This window comes from Dipodomys ordii, unplaced genomic scaffold (genome assembly GCF_000151885.1).
Source record: "Dipodomys ordii isolate 6190 unplaced genomic scaffold, Dord_2.0 Scaffold4, whole genome shotgun sequence".
Taxonomy (NCBI): domain Eukaryota; kingdom Metazoa; phylum Chordata; class Mammalia; order Rodentia; family Heteromyidae; genus Dipodomys; species Dipodomys ordii.
In genome coordinates, this window is record NW_012267220.1 from 34,234,351 (window position 1) to 34,259,384 (window position 25,034).

The 25,034-nt window shown below is 41.4% G+C and overlaps 1 protein-coding gene across 1 annotated transcript in view; it reads left to right on the plus strand.

Moving 5' to 3' along the window:
• Ido2 (indoleamine 2,3-dioxygenase 2) overlaps nucleotides 1-25,034 on the plus strand; it is an 86,617-nt gene that overhangs the window by 52,919 nt on the left and 8,664 nt on the right. The window contains exons 9-14 of the mRNA XM_013024381.1: nucleotides 4,998-5,117; nucleotides 5,559-5,677; nucleotides 7,797-7,811; nucleotides 9,740-9,839; nucleotides 11,457-11,574; nucleotides 22,263-22,314. Coding sequence (XP_012879835.1) covers nucleotides 4,998-5,117; nucleotides 5,559-5,677; nucleotides 7,797-7,811; nucleotides 9,740-9,839; nucleotides 11,457-11,574; nucleotides 22,263-22,314 — 524 coding nt within the window. The remainder of the gene's footprint in view (nucleotides 1-4,997; nucleotides 5,118-5,558; nucleotides 5,678-7,796; nucleotides 7,812-9,739; nucleotides 9,840-11,456; nucleotides 11,575-22,262; nucleotides 22,315-25,034) is intronic.

Consider the following 25,034-nt stretch of genomic DNA (forward strand, 5'->3'; position numbering starts at 1 on the left):
AATTAACCTGTGGTACTGAATTAGTTAGTAGCCTGGGAATGAAGAGTTGCCTAATACACATATAACTAGGGGTTTTAAAGTAAACTTGTTATCAGTAAAGTAGAACCTCTGTTTATTAAACTCAGATAAAAGAGCATGAAAAACAAACCAGGAATAGAAGATGTTATATATGTAAGTGAAAAAATATTATTTGTATCCTAGAAATCAACAAGAAAGACAATCAAGGCTGAGTGTTTAGCTCAGTGGTAGATACTTGTCCATACTGTGTAAGGTCTTGGGTTCTAGAAACACACACACACACACACACACACACACACACACAGAGCAGTGTTCAATTAGCCATTAACAGAATTTGGGAGGATAGAAAACATAAATGACCAAAAGATATATGAAAGATACTTCTGAACTAGCCAAATGAAAATTAAATCTACACAGGAGTAACATTTTGAAACCACACAATTAGGAAATGTTTGAAATTTTACCTTACTAGGCATTAGGGTAAAATAGGTACCTGACTATCTTATGCCTCACAAGTGGGTCCACTCCTTTCAGTAACTATTTTACTATTATCTAGAAATTCTGAAGATATATTTCCCTATTATCTAAGAATTCCCTTGTTTATGAGCATACCTTGAGAGATGTAACATATTATTAATCACAGTAAGAAAAAAAAACTCCATGGAAGAACTGTGAAAATGTATGACTTGTAGCTGTATGCAATTATACAGAGGAATTTCAAAATCAAAATGTTAAATAAGAAGAGCAAATCATAGAATTTATTCAGTAGGATTCTATTAAGTTCAAAGACATTCCAACTAGATGATCATATGTATTTTGTATAATATATGAGCAGCTAGAAATAAGAAGAATATTCAGCAGATAAGCATTCTTCATGAACACATAGGTCAATGCTACAAGTAAGAGGCAGGTAGAGGGCTGGGGTGGTGTCGGCCAAACTCTACTTCTTAAGCAGGGTTTAAGTTATTTCTCTGTATCTATTCCTATAGTGATTATGTATTTTTAATTTACATGTATGTGATATAAATTTGGGGGAGGTGGATCTGAGGCTTCAACTCAGGGCTTGTGCTTTCTCTTTGCTTTCATGGTCACAACTGATACTACCACTTGAGCCTTGCCTCAGGCCCAACTTTTCTCTAGTTAAGTGAAGATGGAGTCTTGTGGACTTTTGGTCCACAGGCTGGCTTTGAACCTCCATCTTCTAGGTGTCAGCCTCCTGAGTAGATAGGATTACAAGTGTGTGGCACTGGGTATGCATCATAAAATATTTCTATTATGGAAAAAACTATGAGATTCCCTTCAAAATGGTCAGTGGGAAGGTATGGTATAGCCAAGTTCCCCTGAATTAAGCTGTAGATTCTAAAGAAATCTTTCTACTCCTCGCACAGTGTTTTAGCTCTATCAGGAAAAACTACATGTGTTGGGGCAAGTTAAGATGCTGTCAGATTAACTTAGCATCAATCAAAGAAACTACTGCTTTGATTGGTAGACCAATCAGTATTTCATTTTTTAGTAGACTCTCATTTGCACTAATGAATCAGTTTTCAGTGCACTGTCACAGGGAAGAATAAGTATGTGCTTATGTTCCCAGAGTTATGAACAATTCCGAACAAACTAGCTAAAGAATAAACAAAATAAGATTAATACTTTTATTCATCGTGGAAAATAAGTGTTAGTAATAACACTATAGCCAGTTGCTGGTGGCTCATGCCTATAATCCTAGCTGATCTCAGGAGGCTGAGATCTGAGAATCGGCTTGAACACAGTCTAGGCAGACAAAAAGGACTCATCTCCAATTAGCCAACCATAAGCTGGAAGTGGAGGTGTGGCTCAAGTGGTAGAGCACTAGTTTTGAGCAAAAAAGACAAACTTGAGACTCAGAGTTCAATCCCCTTAACTGACACCTACACAAAAAAATACTTGTCTAAGGCACCGTTGTACAGAAGCTCAATGTAATCGAAGAGTCAGTTCTGCTCATGGAAAAGGCTAAATGCATTATGGTTATCGCCTAAAACAGAGCTGGTGAGTAAAAGAAGCAATCAGGCCCTGGTGGCGCACACCTGTAGTCTTAGCTACTCAGGAGGCTGGTATGTGAGGATCAGGATGGCAATTAGAAAGCACTCAGGGCGGAAAAGTCTGTGAGACTCTTAACTCCAACCACCATACAAGCAGAATGGAGGTGTGGCTCATGTAGTAGCTTGCTAGCTGTGAGAGGAAAAAGCTACAGGTGTTGAAGAACAAGACCTAGAGGTGTCTCAGATCCCTTACTACCTTTCTGCCCTATTTCCTCGAACATGACAAACAACGTAGCAGACACCACAAAAACAAGACAGAGACAACTGCAGACCCAGCGGCTCCCTCTCCTCAGCAGAAAATTAAGCCCAACCCTCTCAGCAGAAAATTAAGCCCAAGAACAATCAAGATGTAATCCCACTGGTGGGGCCTTGGGGGACTCTAACCCCCTTGGTCCCCTAACTGCCCCGGGGGACTCGAACCCCTTCCTGGCGACCTACAGATGGAGGGATGGGACGTCTTAGCATCCACTCCAGTCCTGGGGAGCAATACTGCGTCCAGTTTCTTCCCGGTGGGCCTCCCCTGGAGCTCCACAAACGCAGGAACAGTAGGGGGGACTCGAACCCCCTCCTACCTCCGGAGGTTTTTCTCAGAAATTCTGATGCTGGCTTAGTCCTCATCGTTTGATACTGGATGAGCCCCCAAGATATTAGGGTGCCCTCTCCAATATTGGAGTCCGTGATCAAAGGATCGAGATTGAAACAAAGCGAAAGTCAGATGAAGCTATATTGTGCCAAGCATCTAGAAACAGACTGAGCGGTCAGAGCCACCTGGGCAGAGAGCGACCCCGCCCAGCTGCACAGGCTTTTATAGGGAACAGGCCATGCAGTTTAGCCAAGAGTGTTGCAACAGTCGCACAAAATTGTACGGTTAGGTGGAGCCACACCCAGGTAACCAAGGAGGTTACAACTCGTCCCTAAGCAGTTGCTTAAACTAGCCTTCCACTTTGGTCAGTTTTGGCATGTGGGTTTGGGGTGCAAAAGGCAGGGCTTGCATTACATATGTGCTCTTTACTGATTGGACGTGTCCATCTCGCCTCTGGTCTTTTGTTCTCTAGGCTCTGTTATCAGAGACTTGTAAACCACATTTTTCCTAGATTTGTAAACAACAAAATGGCTGTTTAACCAGGGTGGAGTCACGTATGCTCACTGGGTCCTAACATTAAGATGGGGTCCCAACAACAGCTCTTGAGTTCCAGACGAGGTACTGGCGCAACCTCACCTTCTAAATAAAGAAGCAGCTATCCATAAGCAAACGCTGGCCAAGAGGAGTAAAGCATGCCCTTGCTCCAGCCTTGCAGTAAAGGCCCTTCATCCAGCCTACCTTCCTATCAGCATGGAGAGAATACAACACACACTGACACAATCGAAACTACCTCAGCTCACTGTTGTGAGAAGAACAGAATGACAATTACGAGTGAAATCAACCTAACCTATTTCTGGGAAGCACATAGTTTCCATTTATAATGAAATAAAAATATGATTCAAGTAAAAACCTTTGAATTCTCATTCTCTCCCCAACCGCTTCCCCTTGTTTTTGTATGAGGGAACAAAAGGCTTCAATTTAGACATCCACTCCTCTTCCCCTACCCTTCTTCCCCTCCTTCCTGCTCCTGCTGCTTCTCTCTCCTTCTTTCTTTCCTTCTCTCCTCCCTCTCCATCTCTCTTCTCTCCCTTAACGCCTGCTTCTTCTTTTTCTCTACTCCCTTCCCTTCTGACCTTATCCCTTTAACCTCCACCCTATTGAATTTTATGATTGTATATTGTTTGTGGGGGCGGTCAGGGCTCTGGAATGTGCCCCATTTCCTTATAACAGCCAGAATAGACCACCTTGGATTTTATTCCTTCACCCTGGCTCCCTGGGGATAACTAAATCCTTGCTTGCTCAGCATTGGACACTTGGCTGGGGCAAAGTAAAGTACATCATAAAAATGAGTATCATTTCCTTCCTTCCTTCCTTCCTTCCTTCCTTCCTTCCTTCCTTCCTTCCTTCCTTCCTTCCTCCCTCCCTCCCTCCATTCCTCCCCTCCCTTTCCTCCCTCCATTTCCTCCCTCCCTTCCCTTCCTTCCTTCTCTCTCCTCCCTCTCTTCCCTCCCTCCCTTTTCTTTTCTCTTTTCTTTTCCTTCCTTTTTTTTCTTTCTTTGAAAATATGACTCAAAAAAGCAGGACTCCTGACACAGAGCCCAACAAGACACTATTCCTTAACCTCCAAAGAAACTCAAACCACCCCAGCCCCTTCTGTGGTGGGGCTCAGGACAGGGGCTTAGGACCCCCAAGATCAGGCAGTAGTGTCTGGGGCCTGGGAAGGAAGGGCAGGGGAGCTCACCACAGGCACAGGATGCATGGTGGCATTTGTTTTGGCAGGGCTGTCACCAATGCCTAACTTCAGGACAGGATGCTGCTTTCAAAGCTGACACTACACGTTAGTGTCACAGTGATGCCTTGAAGAAAGGGGAGGGCATGAAGATCTGGCTACAGTTTCTGGGAGTTTTCAAACAAGGACTGAAGAACCATTTGGCTCAGCATAGCTATTTCTCTGTGGCAAGTGCAGTCAGATTTCTAACTCCATTGGAACTGCATTCAAGGCTGATTTAGGGTTGGATGATACTAAGCAAGCAGAAAGCTTTGATAAACAGGGAGACTCTATGAAATAAATTGTCTCCCTGGGAGCTAATTGATTCTCAACACTTTAACCCAACAGTAGTTTCTGTGTTGGGGACAAGTGCTTGACAGGATTGTACTATGTCACCACAGTGCCCCAGGATCTGGGATGCATGACACATGCAGACTTGGCCCCTGCATTGAATTATAACCAGCTCCTTACACCCGAAAGCTCCTTCAAGTCACACACCCTTGGTCGTGGTAGCACCCTTTGAGGTGCTAACGTTGACGGTTCTCTTCTACAGATGCCCCTCCTAGATGTTCAGTTCCTAAAGAGCTACGAGGAACAACGCTTGGCCCACTTGGTTCTTAGTGCCATCACCATGGGGTATGTCTGGCAGGAAGGAGAGACTCAGCCCAAAGAGGTAAGGGGCACCAGGACCTGTCCTGTAATCCCCCAGTTTTGCTCTTTCTGGAACACCACACCCTGCTCAGTGCTAGGCTGTTGAATAGGTGCTGCCTTGTTTTCCTTCCCATCTGTTAGTTGAAGGGGAGGTGAAAAGCTCACTGAAATGAAGGGATTCCCCCCACCCCACACACACTAATTTTCTTTTAGACTGATGGCCATTTCACTCTTTGATCAGTTTTGAAACTATTGATGTGCACACATGAGTGTTCCAGCTATGTAATTTCCATGTATATTGCTGTGTGTTCCATGGACTGTTGTTCACAAAAAGCTGTGTGAAGTGTATAGATTTGAGTGATTCATACTTATTCCTCAGGGTGGGTCTCTATCACAGCTGAAGTAATTTCCTGGGTCATGTCCAATCTCAAATATGCTAATCATCTGGATTCCTATGTAAAAGGTTCTGCCAAGAAATCTTGCCCTTCCATTTGTGGAAGTCTCCAGGACTTTGGGGCTGCCTCCTATCCTGGTCCATGCCGATTTAGTGCTGACGAACTGGACCAAAAGGAACTCAGAAGGGTAAGGAAGAGGGGAAATGCTTCAAATTTTAACAGATTGGAATTCAGTATGACAGTCTTGTGATCCTGGCTCTTCCAACCAGGGAAGTAATTAGGAAAGTTCATACATATCACATGGCTTATGATTCTGCAGGAATGGTGAAGTAGATCATGCATCCAGCATTCTCAGTCGCAGAGTACCTTCTCCATCCATTCAGTGTACATGGGGTTGGATCACTGTTGCTTGCTGCTTCCTCATCCCTTTGGATTCCTCCACTGAATCATCAAGCTCCACTGTAGTCATATCTCATTTATTCTTTCTCATCCATTCAAGTCCAGTTAGAACTCAGTGGATGGTTATGATTTGTGAGTGGGAGTTCAAGTATGCTGGATTGAGAATTTGACTAGCAATATGATCGTTCCCACTTGGCTTCCAGTATTTTTTGATAATGGTGCTGGTTGTAGAAGCATTGTCTATTGAAATGACATGGGATTGTTTTGTTTTCATGGGTTTTGTTGTTGTTTTGTTTTGTCTTATTTTGTAAGAATGTGGCTTGAGCTCAGGGCCTTGCAACTGCTTGGCTGGTGCTCTACCACTTGAACCCAACTTTCTGCTGGTTATTTCAGAGATGGAGTTTCATCGACTTTTTTTCCCCCCCAAACTGGCTTTGAACCTTGTTGATCCAGATCTTAGTCTCTTAGGTAGCTAGAGTTACAGATATGAGCCACTGGCACCTGGCTTAGCATGAGGTATTTTAAAAAAAAGTAAATGTTTAGTTTAACTTTTTATCAAGTAGTTTTATGAGGGGATTTTGTTTTTAACAAGTCCAATTATGTGTACAGTACTTCTTGATTATAATCATGCTTCTACCATGAGTTTTTAACCATCAAGAAATCCGGTCATCAGAATGATGTGGAAGAATTGCAAGTATTACATTTTTTTGAACTTCATATTCACAGCAAAATTCCCAACTGTATTTATGGCATTTTTCTTTCAGCAATTAAAACATCATAGAGGTATTGAGGTTGGATTTGAAAGAGAACTTTCTCTGAGGAATGGCTATGGGTAGCCAGGGGTGCTGAGTAGATTATTGGAAACTATTACAAAGGAATTTCAAATAAGTATAGCTTAGCTTTTGGGGCTAACTTCTATACCTCTGGGAGAGAATGCAATATTGCATAAGCCTTGGGATTTGATGTGTTCTATAGTTATTAATCATGCACTTTGACCAATTATGCTTCAATAAAAATATCAAATATTGACAGCTATTACATGTGGCTTAGCATTTGGGTGGGATCAAATAATAAGCTTACATGCATGAATTTTTGTGGTCAGTGCATTGAATGTTGAATTTATAACTCACAGGAATAGGGAGAATGTGGGAAAGTTGGAGGGAAAGTGGCTGGGATGGGCAAGGAAAAGTTGGAATAGCAATCCAGTGTTTTAGGACATGAGAGTTGAGAGTTTGCAGCCTAGGGCGCAGATTCAGTCCTGGGCCCCCAGTCCTTCTGGGTAATCAGTTCTTGGAATCTGAAGATGCCTACCACTTAGAGTACGTGCTATGAAAAACAAAAGACCCTCATTACTCAAGAGGCTGAGATCTGAGGATCATGTTTCAAAGCCAGCCTGTTCTGGAAAGTCCTTGAGACTCTTATTTGCAATTAACCACCCAAAAAGCCAGAAATGGAGCTGTGGCTCAAATGGTAGAGCACTAACCTTGAACAAAAAAGCTCAGGAACAACACCCAGGCCCTGAGTTCATACCTCAAGACTGGCACAAGTAAAACAAAAAGAAAAGAAATGTAAGCAAAGCCCTCCCACCATGTTGAAATACTCACCCAAACATCCATGAGTAGAGAAAACAGTAGGTTCTTGGTAAATATTGAAGAATGAGAGGAACAAAATCACTTATACAGAGAGTCCATGTGCTCTGGGCTGAGCAGTGAGTGGGATTTGCTCATTCTTTATCTCCCAGTGGCCCAGTCATACCCTGTGACTGCTAAGATGCATGTGCATGTCTGTGTCTATATGTGCATTGCACAATAGTGTGCAAATGTGTGGCCCCAGAAGGTATATTGTTTTACAAACCAAACTTCTCATTTTCTTTTCTTTGTGGTTGCCAATAACTGAACATTGAGAAGACCCATGGAAATCAGGTAAGTTGTTAGAAATGAAATGTTTACTCTTTTTTAAAACCCATGCTAACTTTAAAAAGTTACAGAAAGACCAAAAGAAGGAGTACTAAGTTGCATGTATAGTATGTACCTACACAAATATAGTATGCACCTACATACACACAAAAAACAAAAAATACAAGAAGGAAATGGGTTCCACATTGAACAGGCTAATAGTTACACTCCCTTGGGAGATGAGGGGCTATTTAAAATTTTCTTTACTGCATTTTCCAATCTGTGCATAATGAAGCACAGTGTAATACAAGGACCCAACATGTTCCCTCGATGTATGGGCTCTTTGAAACCTGATGGTGTGCAAAAGATTTCTCATTTCTCTGTAGTAGGCATGAAAGGGCAGGTTGTGTTTCAGACCCACAGCATGTTGTATTGATGTGGAAGGTGTACGGTGCAGCGCTGGTCCAGGCATTCTTAGGCTCCACCTTCCTTGGACAGAAGGTGGCCTGTAAGTCACCATTGTTTCTCCTGACACCAAATCTCAGGCTGCGCTGAAGGGGTCCAGTGTCAAAGCCAAGGCTCGGAAGTTGGGCAGGTAGAAGGGGAAAACTTCACTTCCCAGGCTAAATGACTTGTGCGGGAAGCAATGGAATCCATGACTTAGTTCTTGCCTTGTTCTCTTTGAGTTTATTTCTCCATTTTTTCTTAGGCTTAAGATGAGAAAAGAATTGCCGGGTTTACTTTTTATGTTTGGTAGACTGGATCTGTATCTGAGATATTCAAAACCATTTAAAGAGCAGCAGGGCATTAAAAAACATTGCCTTTCATAATACTCTTCCACTCTTTATAATAATCTTTTTGCACTCCATTAGACCGTATTTCATCTCAGAATAAATGGGGGAGGCAGGTGCTGATGGCTTACATTGCTAATCCTAGCTGCTCAGCAGGCTGAAACATGGAGGATTGTGGGTTGAGACCAAGCTGGGTAGAAAAGTCTGTGAAATTCCTTCCCCAAAATAATTAGCAGAAAGCTAGGCTTGGACCCCTGGTTCAAGTGGTAGTGTACTCACAAGCAAGCTGAGTAAGTGTGAGGCCTTGAATTTAAGCCTCAGTAGCAGAAGAAAAAAAGAAAGGAAGGAAAGAAAGAAAGAGAGGAAGAAAGGAAAGGAAAGGAAAGGAAAGGAAAGGAAAGGAAAGAAAGGAAGCATTGGCTAGGTGTGGTGGTTCATATCTGTTATTCCAGCACTCAGTTGGCCGAGGCAGGAGAGTTCCAGACCAGCTAGGGCTAAGTAACTATGTGACCTCAAACAGACTGTTTAGCTGCTCTGAGCTATACTTCAATATCTTTGAAAGAAATACATTACTTAGGCTTCATTGCTCCACCTCTGTGGCTTGTGACTCTGGACAAGAATGGAGGGATCTTGAAGAATCCACACTGCCTCTTGCTAACCATTGCCCACCATGTTTCAGGTGGTCCTCACCCCAGGGTGCTGCTGTAGGGCCTTCAGGGCTGAGCTAAACTCTCAGTCCTCAGCTCAGGTGAACTTGGACGTGAATCAGTGTATTCTCTCTGCTCCTAAGTGCTGCTGGAGGCCAGCCTCTGGACGTCTCCTGAACAGGAAGTTGCCCCTGACTGGACCTTCACTTGTTTAAACAGGCAGCTAAACAGCCTGTTTGAGGTCACACAGCTACTTAGTCACAGGACCAGCTCAGGAGTAGTTACCCAACTCCAGCCAATACTGCTTTGTATATTTTGTTTTGTTTAGAGACAGAGGCTGGTTATATATAACCAGCTATAGGGCTATAGCCCTACCTGGTCTGGAACTCTCTATCTTCTGCCTCAGCCCACTGAGTGCTGGAATAACAGACATGAACCACCATACCTAGCCAATGGGCAGTGAGTGCTCACAGCCTAGTCTCTACACCTCTAACCATGTGACCTCCTCCTTCCCAAGTAATCTGGAGACCATCATCTCATTTCCGGGGGGCCAGAGCCTGAAGGGCTTCGTCCTGGTGACGGTTTTGGTGGAGAAGGCTGCAGCACCTGGAATTAAGGTCTCTTCTCACTCCATGACCGTCTTTTTGTCTTAAGTAAAATGTCATTATGATCTGCCCTCCCCTCCTTTTCCCTCTCCTCCTTTCCTCTTCCCTCTCCTCCCCTCCCCTCCTCTCCCTTCCCTGCTTCAGCATAGGTGAATGCAGGCCTGGTGCTACTTTGTTCAAATCTGAGGGAAAAACTCTGAATTCCAGCCCGCAATGTGAGCTCCATTTTTCTCAACTTGCTATAAGACTAGGGGCGAACCCTGGCTTCATCAGCAACACAGGCACTGTTCTAGGAACAGAAATCAGTGTGCACAAGGCAGAAACAATCCCAGCCTTAGCAGCACATGAGCAAATGCAGGAAGATGGATAAAGACAGGGAGCAAAGGAGGAACATCCAGGGGTTCATGAAAAGATAGACTTGAAGAGTCAGACAAAATGTCCCCAGGGAAATGACAACTCAGAGAAGAGATGAGCGAAGCAAAGGAGGTGGGAAAGAAAAGGCTTTAACTAGGAGAGGCATTAATGATGACCTGACCTGTTCCTGGAGTTTGCACACTTGAATTTTTCAGGGGTCAGACAGGTACAAGAAAAGCTCCATGTGAGACACACAAAGCTGTTTTTGCATTGTCTAGATGTAAGGTTTAGTTAGATTTATCCCTTCTTGCAAACCTTCTTTGGTGAGCAGATACAGAATGTCTGCCATGTTCTCAGCAGGGAGCAACCCTGGTGTCATTACTACAGCCCCTTGGTCCACTCTCAGAAGTCAGGGGAGGCCAGATGCTGGCGAAGGCCCAACTGTAGCTCACACCTGTAGTTTTAGCTATTCAGGAGGCTGTGATCTGATGGTTGTAGTTCAAAGCCAGTTTGGGCAGGAAAGTCCATAACATTCCATCTCCAATTAGTAAAGAAAGCTGGACAAGAAGTGTGTCTCAGATAGAATACCATTTGTGAGCCACAATGAAGGAGGACTGTGTGAGGCCCCAAATACAAGCCCCAATATTGGCACACATGCACACATATCTGGAGGTACAGCTCTGAACTAGAGCACATGATTAGCATGTGTAAGGCTATGGGTTAATTTCTAAGCAAGCGAACAACAAAACATGAAAAATGGTTAATCATGTTGCCACTTTAGTTCTCATTGGAAAATCAGAATTTTATCTTCCCCTTCTGCATAGTCTCATTGCTTCTTAAGGAACCAATGTAAGACAAAGCAGGTTTTGTGACAGAGATCTTGTGAAGCAGTGGCATCTTTAGGAGCTATCTGGTGCTGTGTGAGACAGAGCATGGAGGATCTGGGCATGGCTCAGACATACAGCCAGGCTCTGGATTCTGATCACAGTACCAATAAAATGAGTTTGGGAACAAGTGAGTATACCATAGTTGAAGATGCAGAAATAGAAATTACAACATACAATAACCTAGGAAAAGAAGGAAGAAAATTGAGAGCTCAGGCCCTTCAGAGGTAGAACAAGTAGCAGTAAGTAGAAGGATCCAGAACATCTGGGCACCATGTTGTCTGGATAGCACCAGGATGGTGCAGGCCATCAGAGAGACGTTAAGTTTCAGTTTATCGGTGCTTGGGGGCCTCAGCTCAGCAGTCAACTGGGAAAATGACTCTTGTTCCAGGCCCTTGCTCAGGCAGTGAATGCCCTCCTACAGTCCAACCAAGATGCCCTGATCCATGCCTTGCAGCAACTGAGACTATCCATTCTGGACATCACCCAAGCTTTGGGACAAATGCATGGTAAGAGGGAGGATGGCTGGAGTGAAAGTCAAGGACACTGCATGAAGAAAAGAGCCTGGGGCTTGGGGGACAGCCTAAGTGGATTATGATGCATTTCTGCATGTGTCCACAAGATGGTGGTAATGTATTTTCTTGGTTTTCATGTAAAATTTGTTGTTTGAACCATTAGAGAATCTTTTTTCAGTTTGTAAAGCTTACATAATATATATAAATAATATGTACCCATACAATATTTAACATATATTTTCAGTTTGTAGGCATTATATATGTGTGTATGTATGTTACATACATTGTATATGCATATATGTGTGTGTATATATATATTCCTTGTTTATGTTTTTCTTGAGATTGAGGCAGTGTTCTTGATTGAGGCAGTGTTCATTTTTCATGGGTTAGATATATCTCCGATATACTGAGGTCTTGTTGAAGTTTAGGAGGAGGGATCGGCCAACCCTGTGATAGTGGGCTCCACCCTGCTGGGTAAAGCTTCTGCCTGCTAGGCTGTGGTGGTAGAGTTTATCTTCTCCTTCCCTCACACCCCTTTTATTCTTTCTCTCTGACATGGATTTAGAGTTATGTGGCCAGTGCAGGCAGGAGTTGCCAAAGGCATGGCCCAGCTAAATGGCTCACCCTTCCTGGATGGGTTGGCATCTTGTTCTGGCTGCTACATTCAGTGTCCAATGTCTGGCAAGCTCTTTAAGTTCCACTAACAGAGAAATTTAAAATCCTGCCTGATGAGTGTTTAAGAAAGGTTTAGAAGAGGTATGTGTCTGTCCTACTAGCAAGAGAAAAGCAGAGTTAGCAATTTCTTTGAATTCATCTATGTGCCAGTCTGTAATTTATTAGCTACTCAGGAGGCTGAGATCAGGGCTAGAGGAGTGACTCAAAAAGTAGAGCACACACATAAGAAGCAAACCACACAAGCTCAAAGCCCTGAGTTTAAATCTCAGAACCAATAAAAGAAAAAGAAAGGAAGGCAGGCAGGCAGGAAGGCAGGCAGGCAGGCAGGCAGGAAGAAAGGAAGGCAGGAAGGCAGGAAGGAAGGAAGGCAGGAAGGAAGGAAGGACGGAAGGAAGGAAGGAAGGAAGGAAGGAAGGAAGGAAAAAAGAAAGGAAAGAAGAAAGGAAGGAAGGAAGGCAGGAAGGAAGGAAGGAAGGAAGGAAGGAAGGAAGGAAGGAAGGAAGCAAGGCAGGAAGGAAGGAAGGAAGGAAGCAAGGCAGGAAGAAAGCAAGGCAGGAAGGAAGGAAGGAAGGAAGGACCTGAGAAAATATGTGTTCACAGCATAGAATAGGGAGAAGAGCTTTGTCATCTTGTTATTGAATAAATCCCCTGATTATTCCACACTCTACACTTGCAGCGATCCACCTATAGTCATGGGATTCTGTATTATTTCCACTTAACTTTCTTGTTCTACTCTGTGTACCTGCATTGAATTAAATTTAGCTAAATTTTCTAGGCTCCTGCCAAACAAACTCCCCTAGCTAGTGAGATGCATTTTAGCTTCCCAAAGACTGACTCTCTGAGTTCATGACCATGACTTAGCAAAAGCCTATTAGAGAAACAATACAGGTGTTTTCCTGTTCCACAGCATCACAGTGGCCTTTAGTTACATCATGAGACATTTCTACCATGTCACATGCAGTGCTGGGTGCACTGAAGTGCATACCTGGTGTCTGGCTAACACAGGCTTTCCTGGTGCTAACTTTCAAAGTCACTCAATAAGCTTAGAACACCCCTCTGTATTGTCTTCATCTGTGATGGGGTCTGATGATCTGAAAATCCAAGGGATCCCTCCCTTTCCTCCTCTAGAGGAAGATTTCCCATACAATTAGACTTAGTAATAGACTATGCTACTCAGCCCAACTCACCTATGTGGTGAGTTCTTATCTTGTCCCTGCTTGTGATAGGCTGGTAACCAATAGGCTGCAGTAATGGGAACCTCACATGACTTGCAAAGCAAAGCTAGAAAGGTTGAGGAGGCCACCAACTGCAAGTGACAAAGCCCAGCCAACCTGGTTGGTGCTCAAGTTGGCATCTGGAAATGACCTCAGACCTCTAGGCTCCAATATCCAGTTACCTTCAGCATTTAGGTCCTCCTCCCTGAGGCCTAGAAACAGGGAGCGTGGATTCCCTACCATTGAAATGGCTTACTTTGCTTAATATAATTTTTATTAAGTAAGTAAAGTAAGCCAGACACAAAGAAACATAGGTTGCATGGTTTGCCTCATTTGTGGTAGCTAGAATGTGCCTATAAATCTACAAGTAAACACACTGGATGGTTAAAAATATATACTGGGACATGATAAATGATACAGGTTTCTAGGCATTCACACAGAGTGAGACCAAAGGAAGATAATCTTAGGAGTGGATCACAAAGGCACAATGCCTATGTGCCTTTGATCATATAAACTGATATTTATTGAAATAAACCCAGGAAATGGAAACAAGAGGTTTGTTTGTTACGGTTTTTGTTCTCTTTTCCTTTTGTCTTGTTTATTTGTCTTTGGGAGGGCAAGGGGAGGTCACAGAAATAGTGGGACTAAGTGTAAACAAATGCAGCAGTGGCACTCACTACACACTATGTTGAAAATGTACATACAACTTGTGGGTGAGGACAGGAGGGAAATGCTGGGAGAGAGCAAGGGAAGGGGTGACATTGTTCAAAAAGAATCTGATTTATATAACTGTAACCCCTGTGTACATATAAAAACAAACGAATCTGACTTATATAACTGTAACTCCTCTGTACATATAATAACAAAAATGCATGAAGAAATAAAAACATTATCAATTAACACTAAGAGAAAAATAAACAGAAACGTAATGGCACTCTGGGTGCTGGTGGGACTCACTCCTGTAATCCTGGCTACTTAGGAGGCTGAGAGCTAGGGATTCCAGTTTGAAGCTAGCCCAGGTAGAAAAGTCTGTGAGACTCTTATCTCCAATTAACCACTGGAAGTGAAACTGTGATTTAAGTGATAGAGTGCTATTAGTCCTTGAGCACAAAAGCTAGGGACAGCACCCAGGCCTGAATTCAAGCTCCAGGACTGGCAGAGAAAACAAAAACAAACAAGCAAAACAGAAGAAAAGAGAGGGAAAAAAAAGTAATGGCACAAAGAAAGAGTGGTTGGTTATGCTACAAGAGTAAGCACAAAACCGAAGCTCTAAAAGTAAAAATCAATATTAGAAGAAGCTGCAAGGTTAAGGAATCACAGAGAATTTCTAAGCATTGTCTCTGGCTTATAGTTGCTAACTTTTTTTCCTGCTTGATAAATGGAGCTTGGCAATTCCTGAAATAGATTTCAGCATGCGATTGCATCTTGCAGAGTCTGCCCTTATAAACATGTGCCCTTCTACCTTCCTTCTCAAATACATCTTTCTCTAGCACATAACTCTGCTCACCCTCAATGCAGAGGAGAAATACCTTTGTGGACCACAGTTGGCATGGCAGAGAACCACCAAGCTGCCCCAAAACCTCCTCGGCCTTTGCTCGACTCCACCCTGCTCAGCTTTCCACAGTTGTACACAGTGCTCTCTACCGGCTGCAGAAGAAACCCACACCACTTTGTTTTCATAATCTGACTACCATAAATCTATTTTCAGCCTGTCATTGTACTAAAAATACCAAACACATCCATCTCTGAATGTCATTGGTAGTGGAGTGTCAGCATGCCAGCTCTATCTTCAAAGTTTTCATCTAACATTTTTTCCCCCCAAGTTGGTGATTTACTTCTCTCTCCATCAGGTCTGAGCCTTGTGATCCATTGGAAAACTAAAATACGCTCATATATTTAGAGACCTAATTTTAGCATGTTTATTGACCTAAGAGATAATTTTTTCCTTAAGAAGGTTAAGGTCTGTTTGTCTCTTTCAAAAAGCCAGGCAGGGTTCTGACTTTATTTCCTTCTGAGTCAACAGAACTTCTGGCTTCTACTTGACCCATTGGCAGCTTTTAGTCATTTTTCTTTTCATAAGTGCAGAGGAGTCAAAAACGGTTCCTTCTAATAATTTGATATATTTGTTTAAATTAGATTTTCTAAGGAATACATTGGGGCTAGCCTGTCGTGTGAACTGCTGAAGCCATTCTCTTCTGAGTGATTCGCTTAATATTGTCAGAGGAATTTTCCATTTTAGCTTGTGACCTCATTCTATCTAAAGTCAACGGGAAAATAATTAATACTGAAACTCTTCTCTGTTAAAATCCATACAAGAATAAGGCCACGTTAATATTTCCGGTGTCTTCACACAAGAGTTAGTTACTACAACAAAGCCATCTGAACATGTCTCAGCCACTTAGCCACCATGTTAAATCTGATATCCACCTATCTTAAACCCAATGTTGTCATGTTTACCCATCACATCTAAAAGCATTCACCTGCATGCACACACAAAGTCAAGTCTCTCAGCAATGAAGGTTTCTTATAAATCTTCACTGAAGTCCTCTTAGGGACACAAGATGGACTTTAAATTACAAATCATAAATACAACAAAACTACCTAAAAATCATGATTCAGGTTTTAAGTGGTTGAGGTTAACTTTTGATTTGCTTATACACGTACAACTTCCCTAGTTCTTCACTCTTTTGTATGTCTTTCTTTTGCTTGGAGTGCATCAAGATGTCTAGTAGTGCATGTCTATAGCAACATCTGTCATCTAAAATTTATCATATCATCCATGCACCATGGCTGTAATCTTAGCTACTCAGGAGACTTGAGATTTGGAGGATCACAATCCAAATCTATCCCAAGACTCCTTATCCAATTAGCCCACAAATGGAAGGCTGGAAGCATAGCTCAAGTGCTAGAGTACCAACAAAGGCAGCAAGCTGAATGAGGGGATGAGGCGCTGAGATTCAGCTCTGTTAGCATCTAACGAATGAACGAAGTACCAGAATAAACAAGGTCTGGAGGCATACCTTAAGTGGCAGTGTGCTTGCCTAGCAAGTACAGTGCCTTGAGTTGAAACCCCAGCACTGCCCATGAAAAACAGAATGCACTTGAGAATCATATCATATTTCTACTGAATAGTGTGAGTTCCCAATAGTTTCCATCTTAATTTCACTTTATTTGCCACCCTGTTTCTCTTCTATCTTTCTTTCTGACTAGCTTTCAGTTCCTGTAAAGAACCGTATTTCTTCCACTGCAAGGCTTGTGTACTTGCTGCTCCCTCTAAGCTGCCATTCTTACCCTAGTTCTTTCCTGCTTGTATATTATCCCAAAATGTGTTCTCCCCTGGAAGAGCCACGGGACTGAGAGCAGCTTCAACTCTGCTACCGAACCTGGCACCAGGGAAAGAAATGGGACAGTGAGAAAGGTAGAGAAAAAGAGAACAGAGAATGCCCAGGGTTCAGATTTGTGAGGTGGAGAGAGGAAGCATCCAGGACACATCTGTGAGTCAAAAGCAGGATAATGAAAAAAAACTGTGACATCTTTGGCAAAGATCTATGTGAATGTGATCATGTATCTATGCGGGTATAATCAAGGGCATTTTTTTTTTTTCAGATCAGGGCTTGAACTCTGGGCCTGTGCACTGTCCCTGAGCCTCTTTTGTGCTCAAGGCTAGTGCTTTACCACATGAGTCACTTCCAGATTTTTCGTAGTTTATTGGAGAGAAGAGTCTCACAGACTTTTCTGCCCTGGATGGCTTTGAACCGTGATCCTCAGGTCTCAGCCTCTTGAGTAGTTAGGATTACAGGCATGAGCCATGAGGGCCTGGCTCGTTGGTTGGGTTTTAAACAAAGCAAAAAGGGAATATAGAGAAAAGAATGTTAAATTCACTTGGAGACTTCTTATACTTCACAAATGACAGATTTAAAACATTGGTTGCTGCTGGTAGGATATTCATACTTTTGACACTGAGTAAAACAGTAAAACAAGAGGAGTCAAAAATGTCAAAACCTAGCCAGATACGTGCCAATGGACTGATTGCTTCAGAAACTAAAGATGTTTTTCTACCTCAAGAGGTTGACAAGAGGTGAAGCAAATGTTAGCTCTGGAAGTTTAGTCTGGTGGAGACTTCCATACAAGATAGTCTACAGAGGAGGCCAGGCAAGTGGATGGAGGGAGCAGGTGTTTAAGAGCAGGAGCAGGAAAGAAGCATAGCTTTCCTTATCAACCTTAGTATACTTCAGTTTTGTACAAAGTGCATGTAGAACAATCTCAGTTATTAAATAATTAATGCTGATGTTTAGGTAGTTGTTTGAAAGAGTTCACTTCCATAAGTCAAGTTAGACTATGAGTATAACATATCTTCATCAATGTTATCCCTTCCATTGTTCTGTCAAGTTCTCTGGTTCCATTTTCACACATGCACATTGAATATTATGACTCTATTCTCCTATCTTGCCTCTCTCGATTCATCTGCCCTCCCTCCCTTGATTTCCCCCGACTCCCAACATGTTTCAGCTTCCTGATCTTTATTTTTGTTAGTAGTTATTTGAAGGAGTTACATCAGTACAATCTTCCTCTGTGTATATCATATGTGAGTCAGTGTTTGTGCATTGTACACAAACCCGTGTATGTTTTCATACATGTTGATAATTTAGATCTAGCTTCCAGACATGAGAGAAAACAGGTATCCTTCATCCCTCTGAGTTTAGATTACTTCACTTAATATAATTTTTCCAGGTCTATCAATTTCCTTGCAAATGACATAACATTATTCTTCTTGAGGGATGACTAAAATTTCATTGTCAGTCAGTCAGTCACTCAGTCTGTCTGTCACATGTATTTTCATGAGCACCTAGGCTATTCCTGTAATTTGGCTATAGTGAGTAGTGTCACAATAAACATAGGTATACAAATGCATTTACTGTATCCTGACTTGCAATCCAGTATTGCTGGATTATAAGGTTTAGATTTTTGAGCCATTTCCAAGCTGCCTTTCACAGTGGTTCACTAGTTTCATTCCTGCCAACAGTGGGTTTGCTGAGCCCCTGGAACTGTATTCAGGACATTTCTGCTTATGCCAATAAATTCTAATGTTTCTCCTACTCCTTTCTGTAGTAATTTCAAGCTTTCAGGGCTTATCTTAAGATCTTTGATTTATTTTGAATAGATATTAGCAGAAAGTGACAGGTAGGGATCCAGTTTCAGTTGTCTGCATGTGGAAATTCAGTTTTCTAATACTATTTGTTGAAGAGGTTATCTTTTTGCCCAATGTATATTTTTGGCTTCCTTGCCAAATATCAAAAGGCTGTAGGCATATGGGTTCATTTCTGGGTCTTCTAGTCTGTGCCATTAATCTTCAGGTCTATTTATTGTGCCAGTATGAACACAGGGGTGCCTACATAGTTCTTAGCTTTAACTAGCAGTGAGTTGGCAAAGAAATTATCTACTTGCTGTTTTTGGGTCAGTGATCTGAGTAGCTTCCAGATGAATTCTCTATAGTTTGCTTAACTATCTCCCAGACAAATCAATTGGAGGCAATGGAAGGAAAAGCAGATTCAGAATTATCTCTTGACCTATAATATCCATATAACCATACTGCAATGGAATCTAGATTCTCTTCTTTATAAATAAAATTCTTAGGGCTGGGAATATAGCTTACTATGGTCTAGCAGAATGTTCTAGGTTCTATTTACAGAACCACAAAAAATAAAACAATATAAAGAAAGATATATAATATGTAAACAGTATAGCATAATAATCGAATAAGCACCCCCAGGCCAGCTTCCAAATTAGGGAACAGATTATTACTAAAAGCTTTGAAAACTCTTTTTCTGATATATGAACAACTGCATGTATTGACTGACTGATTATAACATTGGTCAAGTCTTTGTTTCTTAATCTGCAAGTGGCTGTACAAGGTGGTTACAATTTAACATGTCCAATTTCTGTGCCCACTGCTTCTTAATCAGAGTCATCCCTTCCATCATTTCCCTGGGTCATATCAAGTTTTCCATTTCCTTTATCACATATTTACACTGAGTGTTATGACTGTATTTGTCCCTGTTCCCTGCTCTATTCATCTATCTCTTCCCACTAGATCCCCTTCCACGGTTCTTTCATTTTGTTTTTGCCAAAATATATTTTAAATTATCACCATTTTGATTGCTATTAACTCCTTTAACTTTGGTAAACCGTTACTATTTAGCATACCATTTTTAACAATATCACTTTGTAATATCTACCTATATCAATCAATCAATCTATCTATCTATCTATCTATCTATCTATCTATCTATCTATCTATCTATCTATCTATCTATCTATCTATCTATCTATCTAGAGTAGTGTGCCTGTACTGAACTTAGGGTCTGGGAGATGTCCTTGAGCTTTTGTGCTTCAGCTAGCACTCTACCATTTGAACCACAGCCCAACTACCTTTTTGCTGATTGGTTGGAGATAAATGTCTCACAAACTTTCTTACCCAGGCTGGCTTTGAACCACCTTCCTCAAAATCTCACCCTCTTGACTAGCTAGAATAGCAGGCATGAACCACTAGCATTTGACTTGTTTTGTAAATTTTTGAACCTTACACAAAGAAAATAAAAAGGCTTCTTGTCAGTCTGCAAGCTGTCAATTTGACCAAGGATCTTCTATCCAGGTTTATAGCTACTGCATGGTTTTTATGGCTTGCAGTATTTGTTTGTATTAATAGACTCTTACTTTATTTTCTTAATTTCTTTTTCCTTTTCTTTGGATATTGATTTATTTTTCTACAATGCCAGTATTATTATTTATGTTCATAATTCCCAATATCTATGCTTAAGAATTTCTCTAGGATAGATGTTATATAATTGACTTGCTCAGTGCAAAGGTGGGTTCAATTTCAGTTTACTGTCTAGCATGAAATCATACCCCAAGTGCACTAAGTCCAATCTCACCTTACCAATATTTAGTATCAACTTTACTCATTTATTAGTTCATTCATTCATTTATTCAATTACTTATCCATGTGCTAATTGCCAACTCTGTGGGTGTAAAATACTGTTTCTTCCTGGTTTTACTTTTCATTTTCTCCATGTCTGATAATTTATATATGTCTGCTAAGAAAAGCTAGGTCTGATATGCTAACAATCTCTTTCTCTGTATACATGCATATGTGGAAGTGTGTGTGTGTATGTGTGTGTGTGAGTGAGTGAGTGTATTTACACATATGCCCATCACTCTTGTCAGCTGCTGTTGTTTTGTTTGTTTTACAGTAGTGCATATTGAATTCAGAGTCATGTACTTAGGCTTTCTACCAGTTGACCCACTCCCCAATGCCTGTAATTTTAGCTTGTTTTTCATGGGGTATCATAGTAAGTTTGCCTAGTTGGCCCAGAACTGTGATCCTACTATCCCTACCTCTTGAATATCTGGAACCACAAATGTGCAATTACCATGCCCAGTTCTCCTCATTTTTGTATTTAGCATCTACCTTACAGATTTCATTGTGTCTGGAGTGCTGAGATTACAGGTATTACCTCATACCTGGCATACATCCATATATGCATACATCTGTATATATATATATATATATATACATATATGTATGTATATTTGGGAGGTATTTTAATGCATGACAATCTTCATTTACAATGTCTTTGGTGAAAAAGAGTAAAATTATTTAAGCTTTGCCCAATTTCTTTCAGTGAAAAGGACTTACTTCTGCTTTATTCATAGTTATTTGTTACTTTTGTTGTAATAAATATGATATCTTTGTATTTAACTGTTCATTTCTTATTTATAGACTGAAAATGGATTTGAATATTAACCTTTCAGCAGAAAGTTATATATAAGACATAGCAATTTTGCTGGGAATGGACCCCAAATAGGGATGACCCAGAAGTAAGGACCAGAGAAAAATAGAGCACACAAGGCAGGATCACATAGAGAAAAGAGAAGGTGACACTTGGAATCTTTGATACTGACAGCATCTGGGAGTTACTTGGCCCAGAGAGCTTCAGAGGAGCTAGCGAAAGGAAGAAGAGACAGTGTGGTGGTGGGAGAGGGACATTGGCCATAGAGAGTTGTTATTAATTAGGCTTCATTTGACAGATATTTCTCTTTCTCATAGAAAAGAATTTGATAAGCATAGAAACCTAGACAAGAATCTGGCTAAGTCAAACCTATACCAGGTCACAGGTCCCTATGAAAACCTTAAAAAGTTGATGAAAAGAAATGTAGTACAAATATAACCCTCTATTCAGGTTACTAAGTAGTGGAATCAGATTTCTGTAGGCATGGACTTTCAGAAGTAGTGGTACATATTAATGAGCATAGCTAAGAGCTAACTAGAGCTGTTGTGGCAGTTTCTAAACAAGACACATCCACTCCTGGTCCTTGCTACCTACAGTTTTTTCACTTGAGCTTTGATGGACTTGGTTTTCCTCTCGGAGCAGCCATGAGGGGGCAATTCTCTCTGCTTCTCTTCTTTCCTTTTCCCACATTCTCTAACATTTTGTGTCTGTTTAAAATATTATTTTTTTTAAAAATGGTCTTGATCTCTTCTTTGTTGTTGTGATTAAGTACCGAGAAAGGAAGTATCATAAATAGAAAAGGCCAGCATATGGAATAGTTTAAGAGTTCTGTAAGGGCCAATGAGTGAGCAGCCACAGAAGGGAACATTCCAGCTGCCTCTTGCTGCTGCTTCTATTCTGATTCCCTGTAGATCAGATAGAGGAGACCAGCAGGGGATGGCCATATGCAACCATTTGCTTTTTTCTTGCCTGTAGTAAAGTTCACATTTGATTGCTTTTCCAGATTATGTAGATCCAGACATATTTTATGCAGTCATCCGGATCTTTCTCTCTGGGTAAGTATAGTTCACTTGTTTTCCTCCGTGTGGCTTCTGTAGTATTTCCCAGAAGACAAGCAGAACCTTTCCGAATAAGAAGCATACAAAGTAAGCCTTGCTGGCAGAACTCTCATTAGGATCCACTTTTGGATAAAAGAAGGGGCACCATCTGCATGACAAATGACATTAAGAGCTGGATATTTAAGTTCAGAGGGATTGTCATCAAAGCATTAAATTAGATCCATTTGTATGTGTTCTTAGAATCCTACCTTGACAGCTGGGGAATAAGGATGGCATGCCACCCACAGAGCTCTATCTGGGCAGATGGAGGGGTAGGCAGCAGCTTAAGTGTTTTAAAAGTTTTCAGAGAAGCCTGCATCTTTTTCAAAATCCTTATGTTAAAATTTTACCACCTAGGTGATAGTATTGGAAGGAGGAGCCCCTCCCTTGTGAAAGGTGTTGATGTTCTCATTAAAGGGCTGGAAAAGGCTGAGAATATGGCTCAGAGGTAGAATATGAGACTCTGGGTTGAAAAAACCCCAAAGCTGTCTGGAGATTGGGGTGGGGTGGGCCAGATGAATAGAAGGAGGAAAGGTTTACACTGTGTAAAAGTTGAATACATAACTTGAGAACATGACTAGGATTGGGAAAGATGGAGAAGAAAGATGGAAGAGGTAACATTGATCAAGATGCATTGTACTCATAACCTCTCTTGTATAATTGAAACGCCTTTGTATAAGTATTTAAAAAAAAAAACAAAACTAGAGAAAAATAGCTGTCCTTTCCCCTTTTAAATTTGTTCATGTTCCTTCTATCCACTGTGAGGACATGGCCTCAGGGATCCATCTGGAAACAAAGACTATGTTCTTCCCAGACTCAGCCTTTGATCTTGGAGCTCATAGACTCCAGAACCAAGGGAGATAAGTTTCTATAATTTGTAAACTATAGGGTTTAAGGTGTGTGGCCTTTTAGCAGTGGGATCAGACAGAGACAATATTCCAGACTATTTTTTAAATCATGTTTCTAAGTACTCTTCTTTTGTCGCATAGGTAGAAATTTCTTCAGAAACATTTCTGCTCTTAAATAACTTAGCCATCCCTATATAGATGTGTTTAAATCAGATTACCTTCCATCATTAACTGTGAACATTAAGGGTTTTTTTTGTTGTTTTTTTGTTTTTGTTTTGCTGGTTATGGGGCTTGAATTTGGGGCCTAGGTACTGTCCCTGAGCTTTTTTGCTCAAGGTTAACACTCTACCACTTGAACCACACCAATATTTCCAGCTCTATGGTAATTAATTGGAGATAAGAACCTCTTTTGGACACAGGTGGGCTTCAAACTGTGATCCTCAGATCTCAGCCTCCTGAGTAGATACTATTGCAGACTTGAGCCACTGACTCCTGCCCTATTCCTTCCTTTTACTGTTTAAATATGCAAAGTGAAAGGTGGTGGCAGTGAATGGATGAGGTGAAAAATGTGCAGTAAATGCAAGCTAGTGATGATATTGTGTTAACTTTGTTTTGTGCTGTGTTATTAGAGAGAGAATCTAGAGATCGCAAGGAAAATGCCAAATCCCAAGAGTCTACTATCTACTTTAGTGGTATGAAAATGAGGCAAGAAATGTTTTCTCCAGATGGTGTGGGATGAGACACAGGTTGAGGGAGTCCCGTTTGTGGGATAAACCTCACTGAAGGAACAGAGAAAAACCTGAGAGTGATGAACACCTGACATGGACCAAGAGAGGGGATGCTAGGGTTTGGACCAAAGGCTACGTGTTGAAGGCCAGGCTGCCAGCCTGGACTGTTGGGAAGTGGTAGAGCTTTTTGGAGATGCGGCCCAATGCAAGAAGTTAGGTCACTGGGAGTATGCCCTCGAGGTGGATATTGGTGCACTGGCCCCTCTGTTCGTTGCTTCCCAGCCACCACGAGGTGAGCAGCTCTACTTCATGTTCTCAACAAGGGTGATGGGTCCTAGTAGACATGGACTAAAACATTTGAAACCATAGCCCAAAATAAGTCTTTTCTCCTTGTAAGTTGATTATCTCAGATATTTAGTCACAAAGGTGGAAAGCTGGCTAACACGGGGAGAATAGTATACAAATGGAACTCGGGGTATGTCCAGTTACTCTGTATAACATTTTGTAGAATTATGTATGAGAAAAAATTAAGTTTATACAACTGTATAGCAAGCTTATATTACATGTAGAAGCAAACTGGGACTTAAAAAGCAAATGATCTTAGAAAGTCACTTTGTGCTTCACTTTGCCCTATAAATTTATGTTAGCTTTCCATGGCTACATAAGCAGCTAACACAGCCTTAACCAGCCTTAACCAACGTATTTATTATCTTCTGGTTCTGTAGAGTTGAGGCAAGCTCAGCTAGATTCTCTGCTTAGGGCTTCAAAATGCTAAGGCTAGTGTGTCTGCAGAGCTGAGTTTGTGTGTGTGTGTGTGTGTGTGTGTGTGAATCTTTGCAATAACATCTTTAGACACATCCCTTTATAATGTTTTATCAGCAGTCTGTACATCCATTATCTGAAATTATCTGACACTTAAGCATCATAGATAGTTTAAAAATACTATTTAAACTAATTTTAGTTTGCCAAGGAGAAATAATTGTTAAGTCTAAGTTAGAGATAACGATTGGGACTGGGCATGGTAGCTCACACCTATAATCCTAGCTCCTCTGAAGACTGAGACCTGCGGGTGGGGTGGGGAATCCATACTGCAAGACTTCAT